Source organism: Condylostylus longicornis, unplaced genomic scaffold, assembly GCF_029603195.1.
Source record: "Condylostylus longicornis isolate FDR11 unplaced genomic scaffold, ASM2960319v2 ptg000055l, whole genome shotgun sequence".
Classification (NCBI taxonomy): domain Eukaryota; kingdom Metazoa; phylum Arthropoda; class Insecta; order Diptera; family Dolichopodidae; genus Condylostylus; species Condylostylus longicornis.
In genome coordinates, this window is record NW_026578024.1 from 15,210,957 (window position 1) to 15,232,970 (window position 22,014).

A 22,014-nucleotide genomic window follows, 5' to 3' on the forward strand; every position below is an offset into this window, starting at 1 on the left:
AAAAATTTTACTCATTTCGACCTGATAGTATATTACTTCCAAGTTGTTGTTGAGTTATGCTGTACATTATTACATTCATTTATTAGCATTATTCTAAAAATTTGATGATTATTGTCGAATACTCTTAATAAAATTGAAGAACTTTGACTTCAATTTGACTTGTTCTTCTATAAATAGATATTTATAGTACGTAGCCCGAAATTAGTTACTTAAGTCCCGTAAACTGTTGTGATCAATATTCATTTAAAATTAATTAAATTTATTTCAGTAAATAGTTAAATTAATTAATTTAAGAAAATTATGAAATGGTGGATAATGTAAAAATCAAAAAAATAATGAAAATTAAAGTCACACTTACACAAAAATGACGCACATACATACACAGCTATTTACAATTATACATGTTTATGTACATATATATGTATATATATAATATTATGATCTACCCGTTAATTTATTTAATTTTTTTTTATAGTATACATAAAAATATGTACATACACTTATATATATATATATATACATATATGTATTATGACAATTGATATTATATATGATGACATTTTATTTTTTTTGTAAATATATATATAAATTTATATATTTATATTATTATGATGTTTTTATATGTGAAATTATTATGTGAATGTGATACATAATACATAATGTAAAGAGAGGATCTAGACAAAGATGGAAAATAAGTATAAAATGACATAAAAATGACATTGACAAATGACACAATGACAAAAAATGACACATGACATTATACAAAACAGAAAAAATTAATTATATAGAAAATAAAATTAAGAAACAAATCACTGTTATAAATGTAAATTTTTTTTTCTTCAATGAAATTAAAATAAGAATTAGTAAGGAAATAAAATATAAATAAAATAAAAAAAAATAATATTTAAGCTTTTAATTAATAGTTTATAAATAAATAGTTTATAATTTTTTTCGAAGACGTTCTGTTATAAGTGGTTAAAATTAAGAAAAAAAGCAGGATTGTTTTTTTTTTTTCTTAACCTTTAAATATTATTTTAATTGCTTTTGTTTTCGTAAAATTTTTTGTTTAAACAAATTTAACAAAAAAATTATATGATTATGTAAAATAATTATTTTTTTTCCTAATTACTAATATACTAAAATAAAAATAGAACACAATATGCTGTCAAAGAAATGAAAATCTAAATTAAAAATTGTTTAAATTAATTTTATTTTAAGTTCAGGTGAAGCAGAATTTTGCGTTAGAATATGCTGGATTACTTAAGGTAAGAGAAGGTAAGAGAAGACAAAAGAAACTTTTCGCAATATAACGTGTTGGGCGTTAGTAATAGCTGTTGGATTTCTCCAAACTTTTATAGTTGGCATACTTGCGAAAAAACATAATTACAATTCATACGAGTAAGAAATTTCCTGAATTTCACAGAAAATTGCTGAAATTTATACTTTTCATAACACTATCGTAAGTTATGTATGTATATTGAAAATTTTGTAAAATATATAAACAATTATTAAAAATTGTTTGTTTTAATTAATATTTTATAGATATTTCAAAATTTATTTCAACAATTGCTATTTTGTTTAATAACTATGACGAAATTCTATAACATGTCATTATTTAGTATTATCATAATATTGTTAAGATGGCCACACTTATATGCGGAAAATAGAGCAGAATTGAACATTAATTATTTAAGGAGTAAATTTAACTCCTGTTATTATTAATGATTTTCAAGCACTGATTAAAAATTAATAACGCCATTTTGTAAAATATGTATATTTATTAATAACAAATTTATGGTGAAGGTTGATTTTAATCCAATTTAAATTTAAACTTGATACGGTCACACTTGAAAGTCAATTATAATGTTAATTTTTTAATGCAATCTTGAAGGAAAATAATGATTATTTAATTTTCTATATCGAATTTAATTCTATTTTAAAATATTCGAAATTTATTAGTTTAAAAATTAAAATTAAATTACTTACTAAATATAATATGAAATTAATAAAAAAAAAATCAATAAATATAATAAAAATATTTGTAAAGAAAAATAAAACGTTCATATATTTTCAATAATTTTTTGCTTATTATATATATATATATATATATGTAATTAATAGTATATAATAAATATATATATATAATGTATATATAATGAATTCAATTCAAAACCACACCAAATATTATTTTATATATAGAAACTCAGTTAACGACAGTTATAGATATATATATATATATAAATATATATAGATTAATAATTAATATATTTTTTTAATTTGAATTAATTAATTTATAAATATTATTTTGTTAATTTATTTAATAATTAAATAATATGAATGAATTCATAATGATTTCAAATAAAAATTAAAAATTAATAAATTAAAATTAAAAAATAAAAAAAAATTATAAATTAAAAAGTGAAAATTGAGATGTGAAATAAAATTAAAACGACAGAAAGATTTAAAAACTTGAAATTAAAATCAAACATTTTAAGTACATCAATATTTTTAATATATTCATATATATATATATATAATATATATAGATATAGAGAGAGACAGAAAAAGACAGAAGGACATTATAGAATTTGTTATAGTTTTAAAATTTTTTTTTAAATAAAAACTTTAAAATAATTTATAAAACATAATTAAAATTTTTTATTTTGTTTTTAATTCTTATTTTTTTAAATTTTGAATTTCAAAATTATAAAACATAAACTTATTGAACAATGATGAATAATAAAAAATTTAATATTTTTAATTTAATTTTTTTTTTTAAATTATACATGAATATAGGAGTTAATATGTATGTATATAAAATAAGGGGTTAAATTGCTTTTTATTTTTTTATAATGAAAATTATGAATTTTTTTATGATTTTTTATAATTTTTTTTTTAAATATCTGTTTTTTTTTTGTTTTGGCCTTAATTTTATATTTAAAATTAAAATATTATTAATTTTATGAAATTGGTTTTTTGTTATTTTTTTCGTAATAATGCATAAAATGTATATGTAGGGGGTCGAAAATGAAATTTAAAATTACCTTGCTCTTGTTTTGATTTATCACTAGTTTGACATGCAATACGCCATTCTTGTAATTCCGGCGATGGTATTAAACCAGCTGAACCACCAGCTGCATCATGTCTTGCTTGCCACCAATGATGATCATCTTTACTAATAATCTATATATAATGAAAATAAATATTTTTAATAACTTTTTTGAATAAAATAAAAAAAATTTTGAAGTTCTTGAATTTTATAAAATTGCATTTATACTTTTGCAATATCTGATGCGAGTCACCAGTAAATAATTGAAATTATTTAAAATAAACATTGGATTATGGAATCTACAAAAACAAGTTGCGTTAGAGTGCATACTGAGATTTTATATTCAACTATATTTGAAAATCTGTATGTTTACAACTATGTATTTTGTAATACATAGTTGTAAACATACTATGCTGTGCTGCTCTTCTTCGAATAGTAAAAGAAATTTAGTTTAAATTTTAAAGAAATTTACTATTTACTAAATTATTCTCAGTGTACGACACAAATTCAAAATTACACGCAGTTGCTCTTCTTTTTTTAAAGAGAAAAGAAATTACTCTCATTTTCTTACCCAGTATACTAATATACGCATAGATTAAAATATTGAAAAAGTTAAAAATTATTGTAGAAATACAACTAGAACCAGGCCTTATTGAGCCAACAACTTATCACTTCTCATTTACCAACTTACAACATAATTTTTTTTTTGATAAGATAAGTGTGTCATGTGTTGCATCAAAGTTATATAAATTTTAGTCACTAATCAACTTTGCAACTTATCATTTTTTGATAAGTAAAAATGATAAGTGCTAAGCCCCAAAAAAATTGCGTTTTGTAATTTGATAAGAACTTATCATTACAGTTTTATTTCTCATTGGATTTAGTTGTTTTAAAAATATCATAATGTAAAATTAATTTTGTGTTAAAAAAAATGAAACGAAGCAATTCAAAAGAAAAAAAACTTACCGTTTTGGAAGTGATTAAAAAATATAAAGTACCTATCTAAAATCAATCTTGTATTTATTTGTAAAGAATATACAATAGTACAAAATATTTTTAGGACATATTATTTGGATCATTCCAAAACAACTCCACCACCAAAGCGGAAAAACAAAAAGCATGGGAGGAGGTTATCACTAAAGCGAAATCTTTGGGGTTAGCTGAAACGAACAGAGATTGGTATTATGCTAGAGACCATCTTTTTGGTCTTTGGAAAAGCCGAACTTTAGTAATAATATTAAAATTTTTTCTTAATTTTAATCTTAAAATAATACATATTTTTATTATAATTTGTAGGCCAAAATGAATAATTCGAAAAAACCGGGCACGGGGGAAGGAAAAAAAGTTTTGTTGAATGAGGTGGATGAAGTCATTTTAGAAATTATTGGCACTGACATGGCAGTGGTTACTGGACTTCAGCGTTTTGAGTCGGATGAAGTTCAATTACCCGAAGATGATGTTTCTTTGGCTTGCTCAACTTCCCAAACTCCTGTTAAAAGTCTAGAAAATCATAAATTTTCTGGACAAAAAAGAAAAATAGAAACGGACCCACTTGTTTCTTTAAAGAAACAAGTTTTGGAGTCGGAACTATATAAAAATAAATTAGAAATTTTGAAACTCGAAAGAGAATTGAATTTGAGAACCAGCAAGTTTACTTCCGATTTTCAGTTTTATTATAAGTCTTAAAATTTTAAAATATTACTAATAATGAAGCTTAATACTTTATTTTAATAATTTTATTTTTAAAGTACTTATTGACTTAATTACTCTATCAAAAAAGATTCTTGATTTTACGTTGCCTTAAACCGTGTAAAATATATAGAAATTTTTATTTAGCACAATATGAAAGAATCACAAGTTATAATTAAAAACTTTTGGTGCAACCAAATTTATGATAAGCTGAAAAGCAGTATGTGATAAGTTACTAATAGGGCGCTGGTACGCTTTAAATATATCTTGTATGACAACAATAAATTTCAAGCACAACTTTATTTAGCATTATTAAGAGAAATAAGCACAATGTAAAATATCATTAACTGTAAATTTTTTTATTAAAATGTAGTAGAATGGCGATGACGACTAACACTTTTTATGCAATTAGATTTGTCAACACTGTTGTCATTTTTAAAAAATTAATGACAATTCATGTCATTAGCAATTTCAGACTTTAAAAACGTAGACATTCTATTTGAACTCTAAAAATTCTTTAATTTAAAATAAAATCACTGTAATTTATAAGGCTCGTGTTTCAATAAATAAAAGATTTTAATTGTATTTCCTACATTATTAAATTAAATTTTCAGTTTAAATGGTAATTGTAAAATTTACAAAAACTTTATTAAAATATTTCAATTTTTTAATTTTCATTCAATTTCCATTTCAATTTGTTTATTTTTGGCAATTTCCTATTATTATCAATAAATTTTTGTTAAAAAGTTGATCAAAAGGAATTTTTGACCTAAATTATTAACTTATACAAAATAATATTCGTAATATTTTATTAAACAAAAAAAAATTCAATTTATTCAATAATTTTTTTGAAAACTTTTTCAAAATCTATAAATTTTGAGAATAAAATTTTATAAAAACAAAAAAATAAAATGTGAAACGATTTTAAAAGAAATAAATATCAAAAAATCCTTATACTAACTTTATTAAAACTTCATTGTAAATTAAAAATAATGTAGAAAGAGACTTGATATAGGAAACCAAAGTAATTCGGATATTTAGTATAGAAAAGTAAAACTTTTGTGTTCTTAGAATTGAGTTCTTAGGGATAAAAAAGAAATAATATTATTTTCTTTATTTCGACTATACTTTCCAAAAAATAATTTCTTTGTGGTGGTTGGATGGGTTTTTATTTTTATTTGGTTTTATTTTAAATAAAATTATTACATACATAAGTCCATAATAATAACAAACAGAGAACGAAAATAATATAAATTTCACTTTTATAATAAAACTTTATCCTGTACATTTTAATTTTATTTTATTTTCAATTTTGAAATTCCAAAAGAGAATATTAGTAAATTTTCAGGTGCTGTGATTCAAATCGAATTTAATGACAATTGAAAATTGCATGAAATAAAAAAGATTTCAATTTGAAATACAATGTATTCGGTTTCTGGAATTATTGCCTTCATTTTTTCATAAGCAATGTGCAAAAATAACATTTCGGGTATGAGTTGCGATTGAAATATTTAAGAAGATTTTTAAAAGGCAAAAACGAATTTATGTTAAAGTAGAATGTAAAGAGGAGTAAACTAAAAAATTTGAAAAACATAGAACAATTCTTCAGGTCGTTATAGCTCTATTGAACATAATAACTCATTTTTGCAAAAATGTTGGATATTCTGCTAATACATTGAGCGCTTCAATTGAAAATGAAATTTTAATTCTATAGATTTTACTTTTTATATAAGACTTTATGGCGAATTAAGGCGATATACGTGATTTGAAAAACCAAAAATTTTTTAGTTAAATAGTCGTTATTCTTCAAAAACTTTTTTTGTGGTCGAATTCGGATTCATGTTCGTATACAGTGCAGGTTCGGGTTTGTGTTCGGCTTTGAATTTATTTTCGTGTTCAGATACGAACTCGCTTCAGTTGGGTTTGGTTTGGGTTCGTGTTTAAGTTCAAGTTCGTTGCTTTAGTTTGGGCTCATTCAGATTTGAGTTTTTGTTTGTATTGGGGCTTTTATTTGAGTTCGCATTCGTGTAGCTTATGAAAAAATTTTGAATTGATTTGCTTATGGTTTCTGATTTTATTCGAATTTCAATTTCCGACCTCAACTTCTTTACGCTGTTTTACTATTAGGTATTGTAGTTCTTACTATTACTTATCAAATATTTAAGGAGAAATTAAATTATAAATTTCTAATTAAAAATAAGTTTTTGCACCATTTTACGGGAATAGATAGACGGAGGATTTATAGATTTAATTTGTTTTAGAATTTTTAAATTTAGAATCGAAAATTATATATGAAATAACTAAATTTTTTAACCTGGTTACTTTTTAACTTATAACCTGGTTCCAATATATTTTAAACAATGACTTCAAAGAAATTTTATTTAATTAATAAATAAAAGTTCCGAAAATTCCACTCTATAAACAAAATAAATAAAGTAAAAATTCCGAATTCTAAAGAGAACTTTTTAACAAAAAAAAAAAAACAAATTTGTTTTATTAAGAATCAAGTATTCTACTTGAAAGGCAGACACACTATACATAACAAAATTAATAAGTCAAGTGTTTAACTCTTCTTTGATTTTCTGAATTATAATTTAAATTTCGAGCTGATTTCGAAAAGTTTTTATTTTTTTTTTAAATTTTACCTTAAAATACAATGAAAATTTAATTTTAATTAATTCATGGCGCAGTTTTTTATATTGCTAGATTTTTAGAGTTTTTAATTATAAATGAGGCATTTATTCAGCTATTATCATCAGTTCTAATCGGCATATAATTAATATACCGCAATCTATTGCAACAAGGATTGATTGTTGGTAATAATTTTTTCGGCAGCCTTATTGATCTTAAATAGAATGAAAGGGGGGGCTTACTTATTCCAAAAACTTGCTTATGCAAAACCTGGATAACGTAATTATCATGATATGAGTTAATTATTTTTGAGATTAGTCCCAGCATAGATTGAATACAAATTAAATAAGATTTCTGTCATAACTTTTCTTATACAACAACTTGATTTTGCCTGGGTTTTTGTGCTATGCACCATTGTTTATAAGGATATAAAAAATTATTCTGTATTTTTTTTTATTTATTTTATTTTAAAATGTGATAAAGAAAATTTTGCAAGCAATCATAAATTTCAATTAATTTTTCTTTTAATCTATTTAAATCACATTTATTGTGTGATCAGCTGTGGTTGCTTTTTTTTTTAACTACAAATTTTATTTTGCTTAACAAGTAAAGAATTCCTTAGAAAATGAAAGCCGGTAATTTGCTTTTGTATTTAGTTTATTAAACCAAAAACCAGCGCTATTAAATTTAATTTTATTAGTCAAGCGGTGCAAAATAAACTTTTTCCCTCAAAATATTTTAGCGTTAATATTAAATTATGTGGTTAGAATATTTTTTGCCGTGTTTTTTTTGTTTTTTGCAAAAGTAAATTTGTTCTTCATGATCCTTTCATCCTTTTTGATTCATTTCTAAAATATTTTCTTTTTTTGTTTGTGAAAAAAATTATCATAACTTTTTCATAAAATTCATATTATTTTTTTTGTTTTTTTTTAGAGGAATTTTTTTTATCCTAGAAAATTCTAAATTTTTAATATGGTACTAGGGAGAAGTTTTATATTTTATTAGCGAATAAGGAAAAAAACGCCATGTTAATTTTGTATTCAAAGGACATTTTATTAATAATATTGTAAGAGAAAAAAAAAATTTGTTGGAGTATAAAATGATGATATCACGTTTTTTTTAATTACGCACAGAAAAAAATTATAGATAATGTGTAACAGAGCAATTTTAAAAAGTGTTATAAATACGATTTTTCGTTTTCTATATTTGAAAAAAGAGAGCGAGAAATATGCGTGTGACACATACTCGTATTTGATTAATGTTGTGTTTACAAAGAGTGACATGAAATTTGAGTGATATTATTGAATTCAAGAGAAATTTGAGAATGAATTTCTCGTAGAAAAATGAATTCAGCTGGATTTGGAGGTGTTCGTGTGTAACATATTTACGTTTGTGCTACTAAAAGTATCATATATTACTCAAAAATGCGTTAAGAGAGCGGAAACGAGACAATTTCTTTGAACAAAAATTTTACGTTGAAATTCAGATAATTGATAGATTTAATTGGAACAAACACAAATGCTGTAGAAAACATGTCAGAGACACCATTTCAATTAAAAAAAATCATTCTATTTCACTGCAGAATAGTGCAGAATTATTTATGTATGAAGCATATCCAAGAATGATGAAGCTATTTATTTATAAAGATATCCCAAAGTTGTCAATTTCAATTTTTAGAGTAATATTAAATATGTTTATTTTAGATTTTTTGTTTAAAAAGATTTTCATTTTTTACCAGAAAAACATTTTTATAAAATAGGGAAAAATAAAGTGGTGTAATAATTATTAAAAATAATTTTAATCAAATTTACTCATTAAAAATTGTAATTAAGCCAAATTTAATGAATATTTCTTTTGAAATATAGAAAATATTATTAAAGAAATTGGGGACAACTGTATACGCTTCTATTGTGCGAAAAAAAAAATATCTTGTAACTTTATTTAATTATGTAATTATATTTTTTATAAGATATACAAAAATTTCTAATTTTTAACACACTATAATTAAATTTCGTAAATTTTGGTTCGGTGACTTAAATAAATGTTATAAAATTTATGAGGAATAAAATAAAGTCTTCGATTTGCTGTATCAATACAATTAGCGGCATTAATAAAACTCGATTCCTTTCACATTTAGCAAAAGTTATTCATTTTTTAAAGAAATTTGTTTATTATTTTATATAAGTTGAAGGCAATTACTTTTATTTTAAACAAATTATAAAAATTTGCGGTTCATAATTTTTAAGACACGGGTTTGATTGATACCTTGGAGCTTCCCAAATTTACGCTTGAATTATAATGAGTGGCCAGTTTTGAAGTTCTATAAAAATTGTATTATTATGTTTGAGTACCCGAAGTTTTAAAAGAAAATTGCTTGGACTCTATTTGCAAGGCTAATTGTATATTGTACGAGCATTGGATTGTAACAGCAAATTCCAAAGTTTTTCAATTAGAACGTATTTCGATATACTTTTACCTGACATTTTTTACTGAAATTTCCTACTCAAATTTCGTTATTTTCGTAAAGTTTAAAATTGACTATAAAAATATCTAAAAGTCCTTGTTTATTTCTCGTAAACAAATAAAATAAAAAAAATTTTTACCTTTATGCAGTTCATGTTTGGCCTAAAAATTAAAAAACAAGCGAAAAAAGGTTTTAAAATTTTTTGCTTCAAAGAAAAAGAAAAATGGTAGAAAAACGTGACAAGAGAAAATAAGTGAAGGTTAAAAAAAATGTGTACAACGTTTTTTATTGTAACCAAACACATAACACCATATCTTTATAAATATACATACATTAATATGGTTTGCAACTTTAATACTCGGCCATTCTCTTCTAAATTTTCAAATTCTAAAAATAATTTAAAAAAAATTACTACATACTCGTACACCACCCACGGTACAAGACAAAAATTCAAAAAAAAATTTCATTTTACATAAAACTCAAATTGCATACATTTAGGAGATGATTGTTATTGTTCCCGTGTTGCCATTGTCTAAGCATAATAAATTTTACAATTCTTTTCCAGTGATGTTGCAATATAAAAGAAATATTATTGCATATTTAAAATTAAAAGAACAGCTGGAAATTTTAATTTTATGATTTAAAAGAAAGCGCCGTGGTATATTCTTTTGAAAAATTCATACTTTTCAAATTGTATAAGAAAAAAGAAAAAGTAAAAAAAAAATCTGCTAACAATAAAATCATTGTTATAAAAATATGAATAAATTTTTGTTATTGTATATAAAACGGGAGTTGGAGGTTATAAAATTTCAAAAAGACCAAAATTTTAACTTAAAAATTTTTAAAAATCTTACAATATAGAAAAAATGAGGAAGAAATACAATAAATTTAATATATTTTAGAGGTTTTTATTGGAAACCAAGTGGAATTCTAAAAGAAAAGCTAAAAAAAAAATTTCATAACAAAATACTAGCAATTTTTAGCTTCGCAAAAAATTTTTGAAAATGGAACATCATATGAGAGCAATTCAAAGTTTCGAAATGTTTTCGACTACGGATTTGGTAAAAATTGTGGCTAAGCTGGAAGCACTTGGAGACGGTAAGCTGTTCTAACGCCAGCTCGGTTCAATCAATAATTACAAACAAATTATTTTAGTATAAGAAACATTTTTCCTCAGTGTACACTTAAATATCCACAATACTCGTGTATTAACTAAGAAAAACTACAACGTGTTTGAAAAAGAATTTGTAAAACTCGAAAAGCTTTATTTTACTAAAAAAAAATTATACGATTTTTCACCTTGCCCCATTTAACATCGAATTTCACTTGAAAGTATTTAAATCTAAAAATTGCTTTTATGTTAAATAACGAATTCAAAATAAGTTAAGCGAAATTATTTATCTATTCTTATGTTGAAACTTTTCATGGTGACAAATTTTCAATAATAAAATCCCATTGGGTATCTATACACACCAATAAATTTAATACAGGTATACAATTACCTCTTTGCATATCAATACATTGTAATCTCTCTATAAAAGATAAAATAGAGACAAACCTGAAAAAGTTTAGTTTTGAATTTTTGAACAAGTAGTGGCTTTCAGTAAATTAAGGAAACAAAATTTCTATTTTAGTGTACTTTGATTTTAAAAATAAATTTTAGTTTATTTAAATGTATTCCAATTCTTTTTGAAATTGAAAATAGAATTATCTGAAAACACTAGAATTTTATTTAAAGTTTAAGGTGAATAGAATTTTATAAGAGTGTAAAGTGAATTTATATTTTGTTTCAACTTTTAAAATTGAATTCTAATTTAATAAAATCAATGAGAATAGCAAATGACTTGGAGTTTATTATTTTTGTAGACTTTATTGCATACTTTTCTCTTATTGTGTTTGGAGAATTGTGGAGAGTTTTTCATTTTACAATTTTTGTGACAAAATTTCAGAATTCTTTTCTTGTTTTTGTAAATTTTCAGTGAGTTTATCATTGAACATAATAAAATTTTTTATATAATCTGAAGTTTTGCAAAAAGATTTGAGATTTCGATATTTAAAGATGTATGGTGTGTTTACACTTAGTAGGTGATTTCTCGATTATACTGAATTTAATTTATTCGTAGTATTTTTTATTCCTCATTTATGATGAGGAATAAATACTCCGGAATTCGAATCTAAAATTAAATTCAAAAAATTTCTAGAACCTATTCTAGAAATTTAGAATTTAAGTAATTATATTGTAAAAAAATTTCAAGTGAATTCACAATAAAAATTTTGACATTTTAAAATATTTCATTTTTTTCAGTAGCATAGGGTGAGTGGTACGTATAAACTATGAACCTTAAATATTGTAAATATTAAAAATTTTATAATGTTTTTTTCATAACTAAGCAAAAAATAATAAAAAGGTAAACAAAAAAATTTTTCCGTATTTGATTTTGAATTTATTTAGGCAATCACAAGATTAAAGAGGACATTTTTGTTTTTATGTCAAAGTTAAATTGACGGGATACGAAAGATTTTGTTTTTTTGTTTTACTTTTATGCTGTTTTACATAAATATTTTATTTTTCCCCCTAAAACACTTTAAATATTTTATTGTTTCGATTGTTAAGGAATATTTTATTTAATTTTAAGTTCAAAGGATTTTTTTAAATAAAATCACGTACAAAGTAGATTTTCTTAGTAAAATGTTAAAAATTCTATTGTCATCATTTTTTTTTTTATTTTTTTGAGTTTAATTTTAAAAAATTTTTTTTGTTAGAAGGGTCAAAGGAAACGATTTTTTAACAGTTTTACTTGTACATACTTTTATATAAAATTTAATTTTAAATTTTTTATATTTAAGGTGCTTTGAAATTTCATTATAAAATTTGATGTGAATTTGAATTAGTCGGATTGGATTTTTAACAATATTTTGTGAAAATGTTTCAAAACTTGAAATGGTTTTCGTAATATTTCTACAAATAACGATCCAAAAGCGAACAAAATCCTTTTGCAAGATTCGAGCAAAATATCTTTTTCGAATTGTCAAAATTAGTTGATCAAAGATTGTTTTATTTTTTATATAAAGAATTTGATCTATACTGAAGTTAACCTACTTAAAACTTTTTTTTAATAAACAAGCTAACTTGTAAAACTGGGTATAACATGGATGAAGATAGCTTAAAAATGACAACTTAAATCGATTAACACTCAACCCTTTTTATAATTATATTTACTAAGAGTAATTTTATGTTTGTGCTAGTTTTCATAAACTGTCAAATTTGCCCAATAAATTTAAAGAAACAAAAACCCAAGAAATTTTGCAGTTAGTTTATATTTAGCACCAGTTGCATATGGAATTTACTTCTTTTCTATAGGGAATCTAGCAACATATTTCATATTGTTATTTTAAAAAAACAACTGGTCGCCGAAAGCTAATACCCACATTTATAACAATAATATTTTATTTGATGAAACTTACCTGTAAAATATCACCAGTTTGGAATGCAATTCCAGCTTGAGCACACGGTATTAGCTCATCATCTAGTGGATTATAATCGAATTGAGCTCTCACAAATATCTAAAAACACATCCATTTCATAAGATTTCAAACGGCATCACAAGTTGAATCGGAATAATGAAAAAAAAAATAAAAAACAATTGAATTAATAAAAAAATTTTTTAATAATTTCTATAATAAAAATTAAAATAATTTATTTATTACAATCATCTCTTTTTACCACACCTATATAATGTAAATTCATGGATTGTAAGAGTTCAAAAAAATATTAATATATTATAAATTTATATTTGTAATATTATAACTAAAAACCTAAAAATATTCTAATGAAAAATATTAAATTACATACTAAAATTTAAATATTCTCATAAATTGAAATAGTTTTAAATTTTTTTTTAATTTTAGAAAATTAATTTGAATAATATGATTTGAAAATCAAATGAATTTGAATGAAATAAATGTCAAATATGAAATGTCAAGAAAGTAGTGAATTTGACATGAATGTATTGTTAATGATTACCACGCCATGACAAGGTAAGTACATATTTCGTAGTCAAAGAACGTGAATAAAGTCAAAGTGTGATTCAAGAGTACGATTTAATTTTAATAAGTCAAAAGAACAATAATTAAAAGACTAATAAATTCAATTGATTATTCTCTCTCAATAAATTTGACAGAGCGTTGAATTCACGAAAGGTGAATTTATTGCAGAATTTCACGACACTAGCAAGGTTGGCATAATACAATATCACACACTTTAATTTATAATTTAAGATTAGAATTAATATTGTCAACCAATGTCTCTTCGTAGTATTTTTTCTTTGACATTTTAACAATTCAAAATCTCTTAATATAAAAGTACTGTACGCAGAGTAATTGCAAAAAAAAAAAAAAAAAAGTTTTGTTTTTAAAATCATATTTTAACAAGTAAAAACGTTTCAGTCGGTATAAACCGATTGAATTATACCCTGCACCTTTCGTTATTACGTAGCAATTACTCGAACCTCTGAAATCATTCTATAGAAACTTCACGGACGTGTCTGACCTATAATTGGACATCCGACTGCCCAGTTTCATGAATCTGACCTTATAATTTTTCCAAATATTTAAAATTAACTTTTGGAGTTGTATGGTAAGTACCTGACCTTTCAAGCAATTCTACTAAAACTTCACAAATATATCTGATCTATAATCGGACACACAACTGCCAAGTTTCATGAATCTGACTTTATTATTTTTCCAAATATGTAAAATAAGCTTTTGGAGTTTTATGGCAAGTACCTGAACCTGTCAAGCAATTCCATCAAAACTTCACAAATATATCTGATCTATAATCGGACACACAACTGCCAAGTTTCATGAATCTGACTTTATTATTTTTCCAAATATTAAGAATAAGCTTTTGGAGTTGTATGGGAAGTACCCGAACCTGTCAAGCAATCGCACCAAAACTTTAGAAATATGTGACCTTTAATTGGACACACGACTGCCAAGTCTCACGAATTTGATTCATTATTTTTCCAAATATTTAAAATAAGCTTTTAGACTTGTATGGGAGCTACTCGAACCTGTCGAGCAATTCCACCAAAACTTCAGAAATATATTTGAGCCATAATTGGACATATGACTGCCAAGTTTCATGAATCTGACTTTATTATTTTTCCAAATATTTAAAATTAGCTTCTGGAGTTGTATGGCAGGTATCCGAACCTGTCAAGCGATTCCTCTAAAACTTCAGAAATATATTTGACCTATAATTGGACACATGACTGCCAAGTTTCATGAATCTGACTTTATTATTTTTCCGTATATAAAAAATTTGCTGTTGGAGTTGTATGGCAGCCACCCGAACCGGTGCAGCTATCCCATTATAATTTTTAGAACATATGTAGAATATAATTGGACACATGTATACAAAATTTTATATTTATAGCTTTATTAGTTTTTGAAATATTTAAAATAAACTCTTGGAGTTGTATGGCAGCTACCCGAACCCGTTGTCCGACTTAGTCCAATAACAATAGGGTTCGTCCTTGGCACAAAAGAAAAAACTTGTGAAAGTTTGGTGTCGATTGCATTATTCGTTTTTGAGTTATCGTGCGATCGGACGGACGGACGGACGGACGGACGGACGGACGGACGGACGGACGGACGGACATGTCTAAATCGACGCAGAATTTTACGCTGAGCAAGAATATATATATATGTCCATACCGCAGATGACTCCTTCAAGTAGTTACAAACTCCATACCAAAGTTAATATACCCTTCACGAAGTGCAGGGTATAAAAATATGTGAAGTTTCTGCTTACAATATCAAATAACAGAGCACAGCTATTTATACTGTCATCAAAGAAAAATACTTCAAAAAAATAAAGAAAATTTTTATGGTAAAAAACTTGACAACAACTTTTTTTTTGTTTTTGTCATTATTACTTCACTTCTCTACCTTTATAGTTTGAATTAAATTAAATGTAAAATTCTGTCAATGTTTATAAAAGTTTTTCATTTCAAATTTTATTAAATTTCAATTTAATTGAAAAACATTCAATATAAATGAATATGTTTGTAGTTGTCAAATGCAAATACACATACGTATGTATATTTTAACTTCTGTGTACAAAAGTAGAGGGGATAAAAATCTATGAATAAAATGTAAATATTGATTGTCACTTTAGATTACTGTAAAAACCAACCGTATATAAGTTTTGAATTTTAATTGAATTTTGTTTTATACTATTGAATTGAATATGAAATAGATTTTATTGGAATGAAGGAATAAAAGTGTTAAAAAAAAAACTTTTTTGTATATTTTATGACTGCTGATGCTAACGGTGATTATTCTTTAAGGTTTTAATAAGAAGAATTTTAAATTTGTGACAGTTTATATGTACAATAACCGACGATATTGCATACAATAAGGAAGGCTATATGATGGCACCAAATTTCCGATGTCGAGTTTTCGGTGGGAACGCACGTTTTCTTAATAGGGAAGTGCAAATAAACTAGAGGTACGCGTGTACCTCTAGTTCGGCTGAACTGATTTTGATGAAATTTTATATGTGAGTTTATTTTGACTATATCACGGATCAAATAACTTTTGGGACATACTAGGCCTGGTGAAGTAGACAATACACATTGCGATCGGTTATATGCTGATCACATCAGATTTATTTAATTTATTTTATGCCTGATGTATGTGAAAAATATTTAATTAATAAAATATAAAAATTGAAATGTTGAAATTGAATACATTTACACAATAAAATTGGTGTTAAGTGAATAATTTCTTTTGACAACCCTTGATGTCATAATTGTATAAAAATATTGTATTAATTGAGAATAAAGCTTATATGCACATACTAATTGCTGAATTGTGATGAAGTGTTTTTATAGTTAAGGGAGTATTTAACATTTTAGATTTAACAAAGTACAACTGTTAATTTTTTTTTTGAATAGTATACTTTAAAGCTACTCTAACTTCAACTCACTTATATTGATTAATTGAATAGGTGACAAATACATGACAAATCTTGCTCTAATTCAAAAAAGTTCGTAAAAGTAAAATAAAGAAATTGAAATTTGTTAAGCAAATGTACTTTGTATTTATAAAATATTTTTTTAGAACAAAATATTTTCCTTTCTACCTTCTCTTCTGAAGTTTTGCCAGTTTATTGTGTTGAAATTATAAGGGATTTCATAATTATTTAAAAACAAGAACCATTTTTTCTGAATTTTTGAATTTAAAATTTTGTTTCCAAGTTACTCAAATTGTTCCCAACTTTGTTTTTAAAATTTTTTACATGATTTTTTGTACTAAATGGCAACGGTTTAAATAAAACAAACTATAATCTAAAGGCTTGTATACAAAATGTCTGTAAGTTTTAAAAAGCTTCTAATTCCGATAAAATCCGAATAGAAAATTCTAGTGTATTCAGTGCTGCGAAATAGATTAGCCCAAATATAAGAAAAATTTCTTCACGAACCTTTCAAGTTAAATTCAAGAAAGTAGATCGTTGATTGTGGCCCCTCCTTTACATAATATATCAAATAGCATACTCTAATATCATGACATTTTGAACTTGAAAAACCAGATATTTCGTTTAATCAAAACCTAAACGTAAGAAGAAAACCTTAATTTGCATAGGATTGAGTAATATATAAGATTAGAATAAATTTTAAATTTTAATATTTGCAAAATGATATTTATTTTTAATTAAAGTAATTGAGATTTTTGAAGGTTTTCAATTTCAAATTTTATATTCAAATTTTTATAAATTTAAATTGAAATGAAAAATTTTTATTTTATTTACAAAAATTCAAGGTTTTTTGTTTTAGAAACCGTATATAGGACTTAGAGTGAATATTATGGAAAAGTTTCTCATTCAATATTAAAAATGAACAACATGAATATCACTTTAATCATTTTAAATTATTTTTCTGTTTATTAATTTATTAATAATTAAGAAAAGCACTTAAAAAATTAATGATTTATTTTTTAAATTTTTCTCTTTTATTTGATAATTTTAGATCTTATTAATCCTACAATGATAAATAGCGCAGTGTCCTCTTAATTATAAAAGGAAAATGTAAATGAAAAATGGTAAAATAATTTTGAAATCGTCCAAAAATTTAAGAGATAATTTTATTTTTAATTTATTTAAAAAATTCTTGAATAAAATTGCTGCCTACAGAATACACAAATTTTGTTCTTTTATAATTAAGGATAATTATGTTTGTATATACAATGAATGTATTTAAATAAAAATTACATGAAATATTAAAAAAAAAGGGAATATCATTTATAAATTTCACGTCATAGCCTTTTAACATATTGGATACCTACTATACTCTTTCTATACATCATTCGTCAAATTCCAGTTGGTTAAAAAGTGGGAAAAAAAGGAAAAGAAAATAAATGATTTTAGGATCATGTACGCGTTCAAATCTTCGAATTAGAGTTTTTCTCAGTATAAGCTCCCATTATTTTTTCCTTCAGATTAATTTTTTTTTTTTAAAATTCTATTTCGCATATAGGTTGATTAAATTTTCATTAGATATTTTGTAAGGGTTTGTTCCCTTCAAAAGAAGAATAGCAAACATGTCGGAATAGTGATGTGCTTTAAATATGGAAAAGAAAATTATTCATCTTTATGCATTTTGATAATCAAAGAGTGTTGAACGCCTATTCTATTATAGGTTAATTAATATTTGCTCATACTTATGCAGAGAAGTTTTTCACCCCTAACAAGTATGATCATAAGAATGACTTTATGAGTATACATGGTTTTGAAGAGTGTTACAAACATAGCAGAATATACATTTATTATATTGAAACAAGGAAATTTATTATAAGCATGTATGAGTACATCATTTTTGTGTTATACAATCCCATACATTCAAGGCATTTGCATAAATTGCTAATAAATCGAATCGGCATTGTTATAGATAATATTATAGTTATAATGGTATCAATTGCTATCACTATTTATATAAAATTTTTAACCTATTTCAACATTCATTTCAATAAAATTCTTGACATGTAAATTCGGGATTCATGTGAGTAAAAAATAATTACTTGAATTAAATTTTCATATAATGCTGTTTTTCTTTTTTTTTTTCGAAAAGAGAAGAAATGAATTATATGATAATAAATTATGATAATATTTAATTGTATAAAATGATGGATGAACCTTATAATGTTGACGTGTTTGTATTAAAATATATATATATATAATAAATTTTGTAAAAGCGACATTTTGTATATGAATCCCAGAATAATTTAGCACATTTTAAAGAATTCAATGTTGTACCCTCGCATTTTCTTAAAAATTTAAACATATTCCAATAATGATTTTAAAAATGGTATGGAATATCAGTTTGTAAGCTGAATATTGTAATGTATTGTGCCCGTAATGGAGCTGTAAGAAAGAGTTTTGTTCCTAGCTGCACGTCATTTTCACTTGAATGAAAATGAATGAATAATTACGATCATTTTACTTTTAAATTCTGCTTGTTCTTTTATATTTTATTGTAAATTTTTGGGAAAGTAGACATTTTGTTTAAAAAACCGCTTCTATGGGTTTTTATTAAAAATCCTAATAAGCAACTTATATGGCCCATAAAGTTGTAATATTTTAATGTAAAAATTTTTGATAAATTATATAACAAAATTTCATTTTAAAATTAAGTTCAACTACCTCAACTATAGAGACTATAGAGATCTCATTTTAATACTCATCTAATAATATTTGGAGAGAGACAGGTTCTTTTGGCAATTAGTAAATATTAAGCATTTTATTTGTATAGTATTGAAATTGAAAAATCAAATATTTAAAATTCTTTGTATTTATTTTAATTATTCGTAATATAAGTGAAATAAGTCGAATAATTCGAAATAAAATAGGTTTTTAAGTAAGGCAATATATAAATTTCAGGTGATCTCATCAAGTTCCTTAAGGTCTTTAAAGATTTTCTTCCCAATTCATATGGTAGGAAATTTATTTACAATGAATAGGCAAAGTAGTCTAAAATAAATCTGGTCGAAATATTTAATGAAAGCCATAATCGAGCTCGCAGTTAACATCACAATTGAATAAAAATATTTTTAAAATAAAGGATTTCATTTTCAAAATCGCATACATGTAAACTATATGTAACGCGTATTCGACTATATTGGAAAGGCGTATTATGCGACTGTGATGAATAAAAATGTTCATGATTGTATTCTAATTAAAATATTAAATTATAAGGATAATAAAATATTTTGCCTATTATAATTTAAAATTTTGTAAAAAAAATGAAATTAAATATTTTATTATTATTATGAAATACTTACAAGAACTGGTGCAGGTCTAATCCTGAACAGCTGTTTTGTTTTTGAATAAATTAACAACAAGAAAAAAAGAAAATGGAAAATTTTTTTTATTGTATTTTTTGACGATTTCTATGACTTTATTAATATTAAATTTAAAAATATGAAAATTTAAATTTGAAAATTAAAATGTTGAATGATTTGATGCAATACAAGAGAAAATTACAATTTTACGTACAAAATATTGGGAAAATATTCATGCAATGAATTCAAGGGATTACAAAAAAATTTTACAAAAACAAAATTAAATGTGTTTGTGTATGTGTTCGTAAAATAAAATAACAAAACTTTGCTAATAATAAATTAATTTGGAATTTCAAAAAAAAAAATTCAACAAAAGAATTAAATTATACTGCCAGCGAACTAAAATAGGTGCAAATAATTTGTTTAAATTCAACAAGAAAAAACTTTTGAATCAAAATTAAAAATGTCGACTTCATCTTCAATCTCTAAGTTATTAATTTGGAATTAAAAACTTCAAGATGGCTATGTTGCTTAATTCTGCTTTCAAATATACTACAGTTTATCAGAGGCGGAATCGCATAGGGTACCGGAATTTCTTTTTACTGCTAAGCAGTTAAACAACGAACAAAAATGAATTTTTTGGTAAAAACGTAATTGAACAACAATTTTTGTTTATTAAAATAAAGTCTTCTGACTAGTGCGATTTTTCTCAATTTTATCGTTCTAAATTTGGCTTGAGCCCGAACCTGATTGAAATTTTCTTTTTTCACCTCATAGGTACACTCATTTATAATTTCATAGGTTTTAAGCTCCGGCAGCAATGTTTATATATTATTTTTAAATTAGAATCAATTTTAATATTTTTAATTAAAATTAAATTTTTTTTAAATTTCTTTGTATAAAAACAATACACGTCATGCAATTCCATAAGTGTTTACAAATTTCCATTTGCATATGGCTCATAAAGAAAGAATTATGTAAAAATTTAGTTTCTAATATTTTTAAAAATTAAAAATTTTAAAGAAAAGCAAAAAAAAAAATTATAGCAACAGAACGCAAGTACAAGAAAAACTCCAGATGTTTAACGCAATAATGGACAACGTGAACATTGAACAATGAACAAAATGAATGAATAAAATGACTTGCCCAGAAGAAGTCCAAGAATTCTTCTACAATAAAATTTTGCATATACATACATACATAATATATAAAGTAACTTAGAAACGCATAATCATAGCAAGAATTTACTGTTACATAAGAAGAACCTTTTGTTATTTTGAGCTTATTTTTTTTTTACAATTATTATTGAAAATTGCCATAAAAAAAGTTGTAAATTTAATGATTCATCATAAAATGAAATTAATAAAAAAAAAAATAGAAAGTAACAACAGTTAACAGGTTCTCTACACATTTTTCCAAACCTTATATATACAATATAAATCAAGGACATTTTAAGGATAACAAATAATCTAACAAATAACCTTTTTTTTTCTTTCTTGTTCTTTTTTTTATTATTCTTTTAAATTTGTATTTGTTCATTTTGAATAAATTTTTTATTTTTCGGAAGTATAAGGTTAAAAAATTTTATTTTCGTCTTGATCTAAAAGGAATTTCTTGATGAATTCTTCTTGCTCTCGTCGCGAAATAAATAATTTTAATGTTCAGAAATATATTTTATGTAAAAAAATGTATGGGTGAAAATAATGCTGAATAATTAACATTAAACTAAATAAATTTTTTTTTTGATTTTAATGAGAAAAGATTTTAAATATTTGCGGTACCTATGAAACCAAAATGAATTCTAAATATATTTTTCCATATTTAAAGGTTCTTATAATAA

The 22,014-nt window shown here is 23.9% G+C and overlaps 1 protein-coding gene across 1 annotated transcript in view; it reads right to left on the reverse strand.

Moving 5' to 3' along the window:
• Positions 1 to 22,014, reverse strand: part of LOC129611755 (peripheral plasma membrane protein CASK) — a 41,955-nt gene that overhangs the window by 15,104 nt on the left and 4,837 nt on the right. The window contains exons 4-6 of the mRNA XM_055525060.1: positions 20,175 to 20,228; positions 13,299 to 13,397; positions 3,045 to 3,183 (exon numbers count right to left, since the gene is read on the reverse strand). Coding sequence (XP_055381035.1) covers positions 3,045 to 3,183; positions 13,299 to 13,397; positions 20,175 to 20,228 — 292 coding nt within the window. The remainder of the gene's footprint in view (positions 1 to 3,044; positions 3,184 to 13,298; positions 13,398 to 20,174; positions 20,229 to 22,014) is intronic.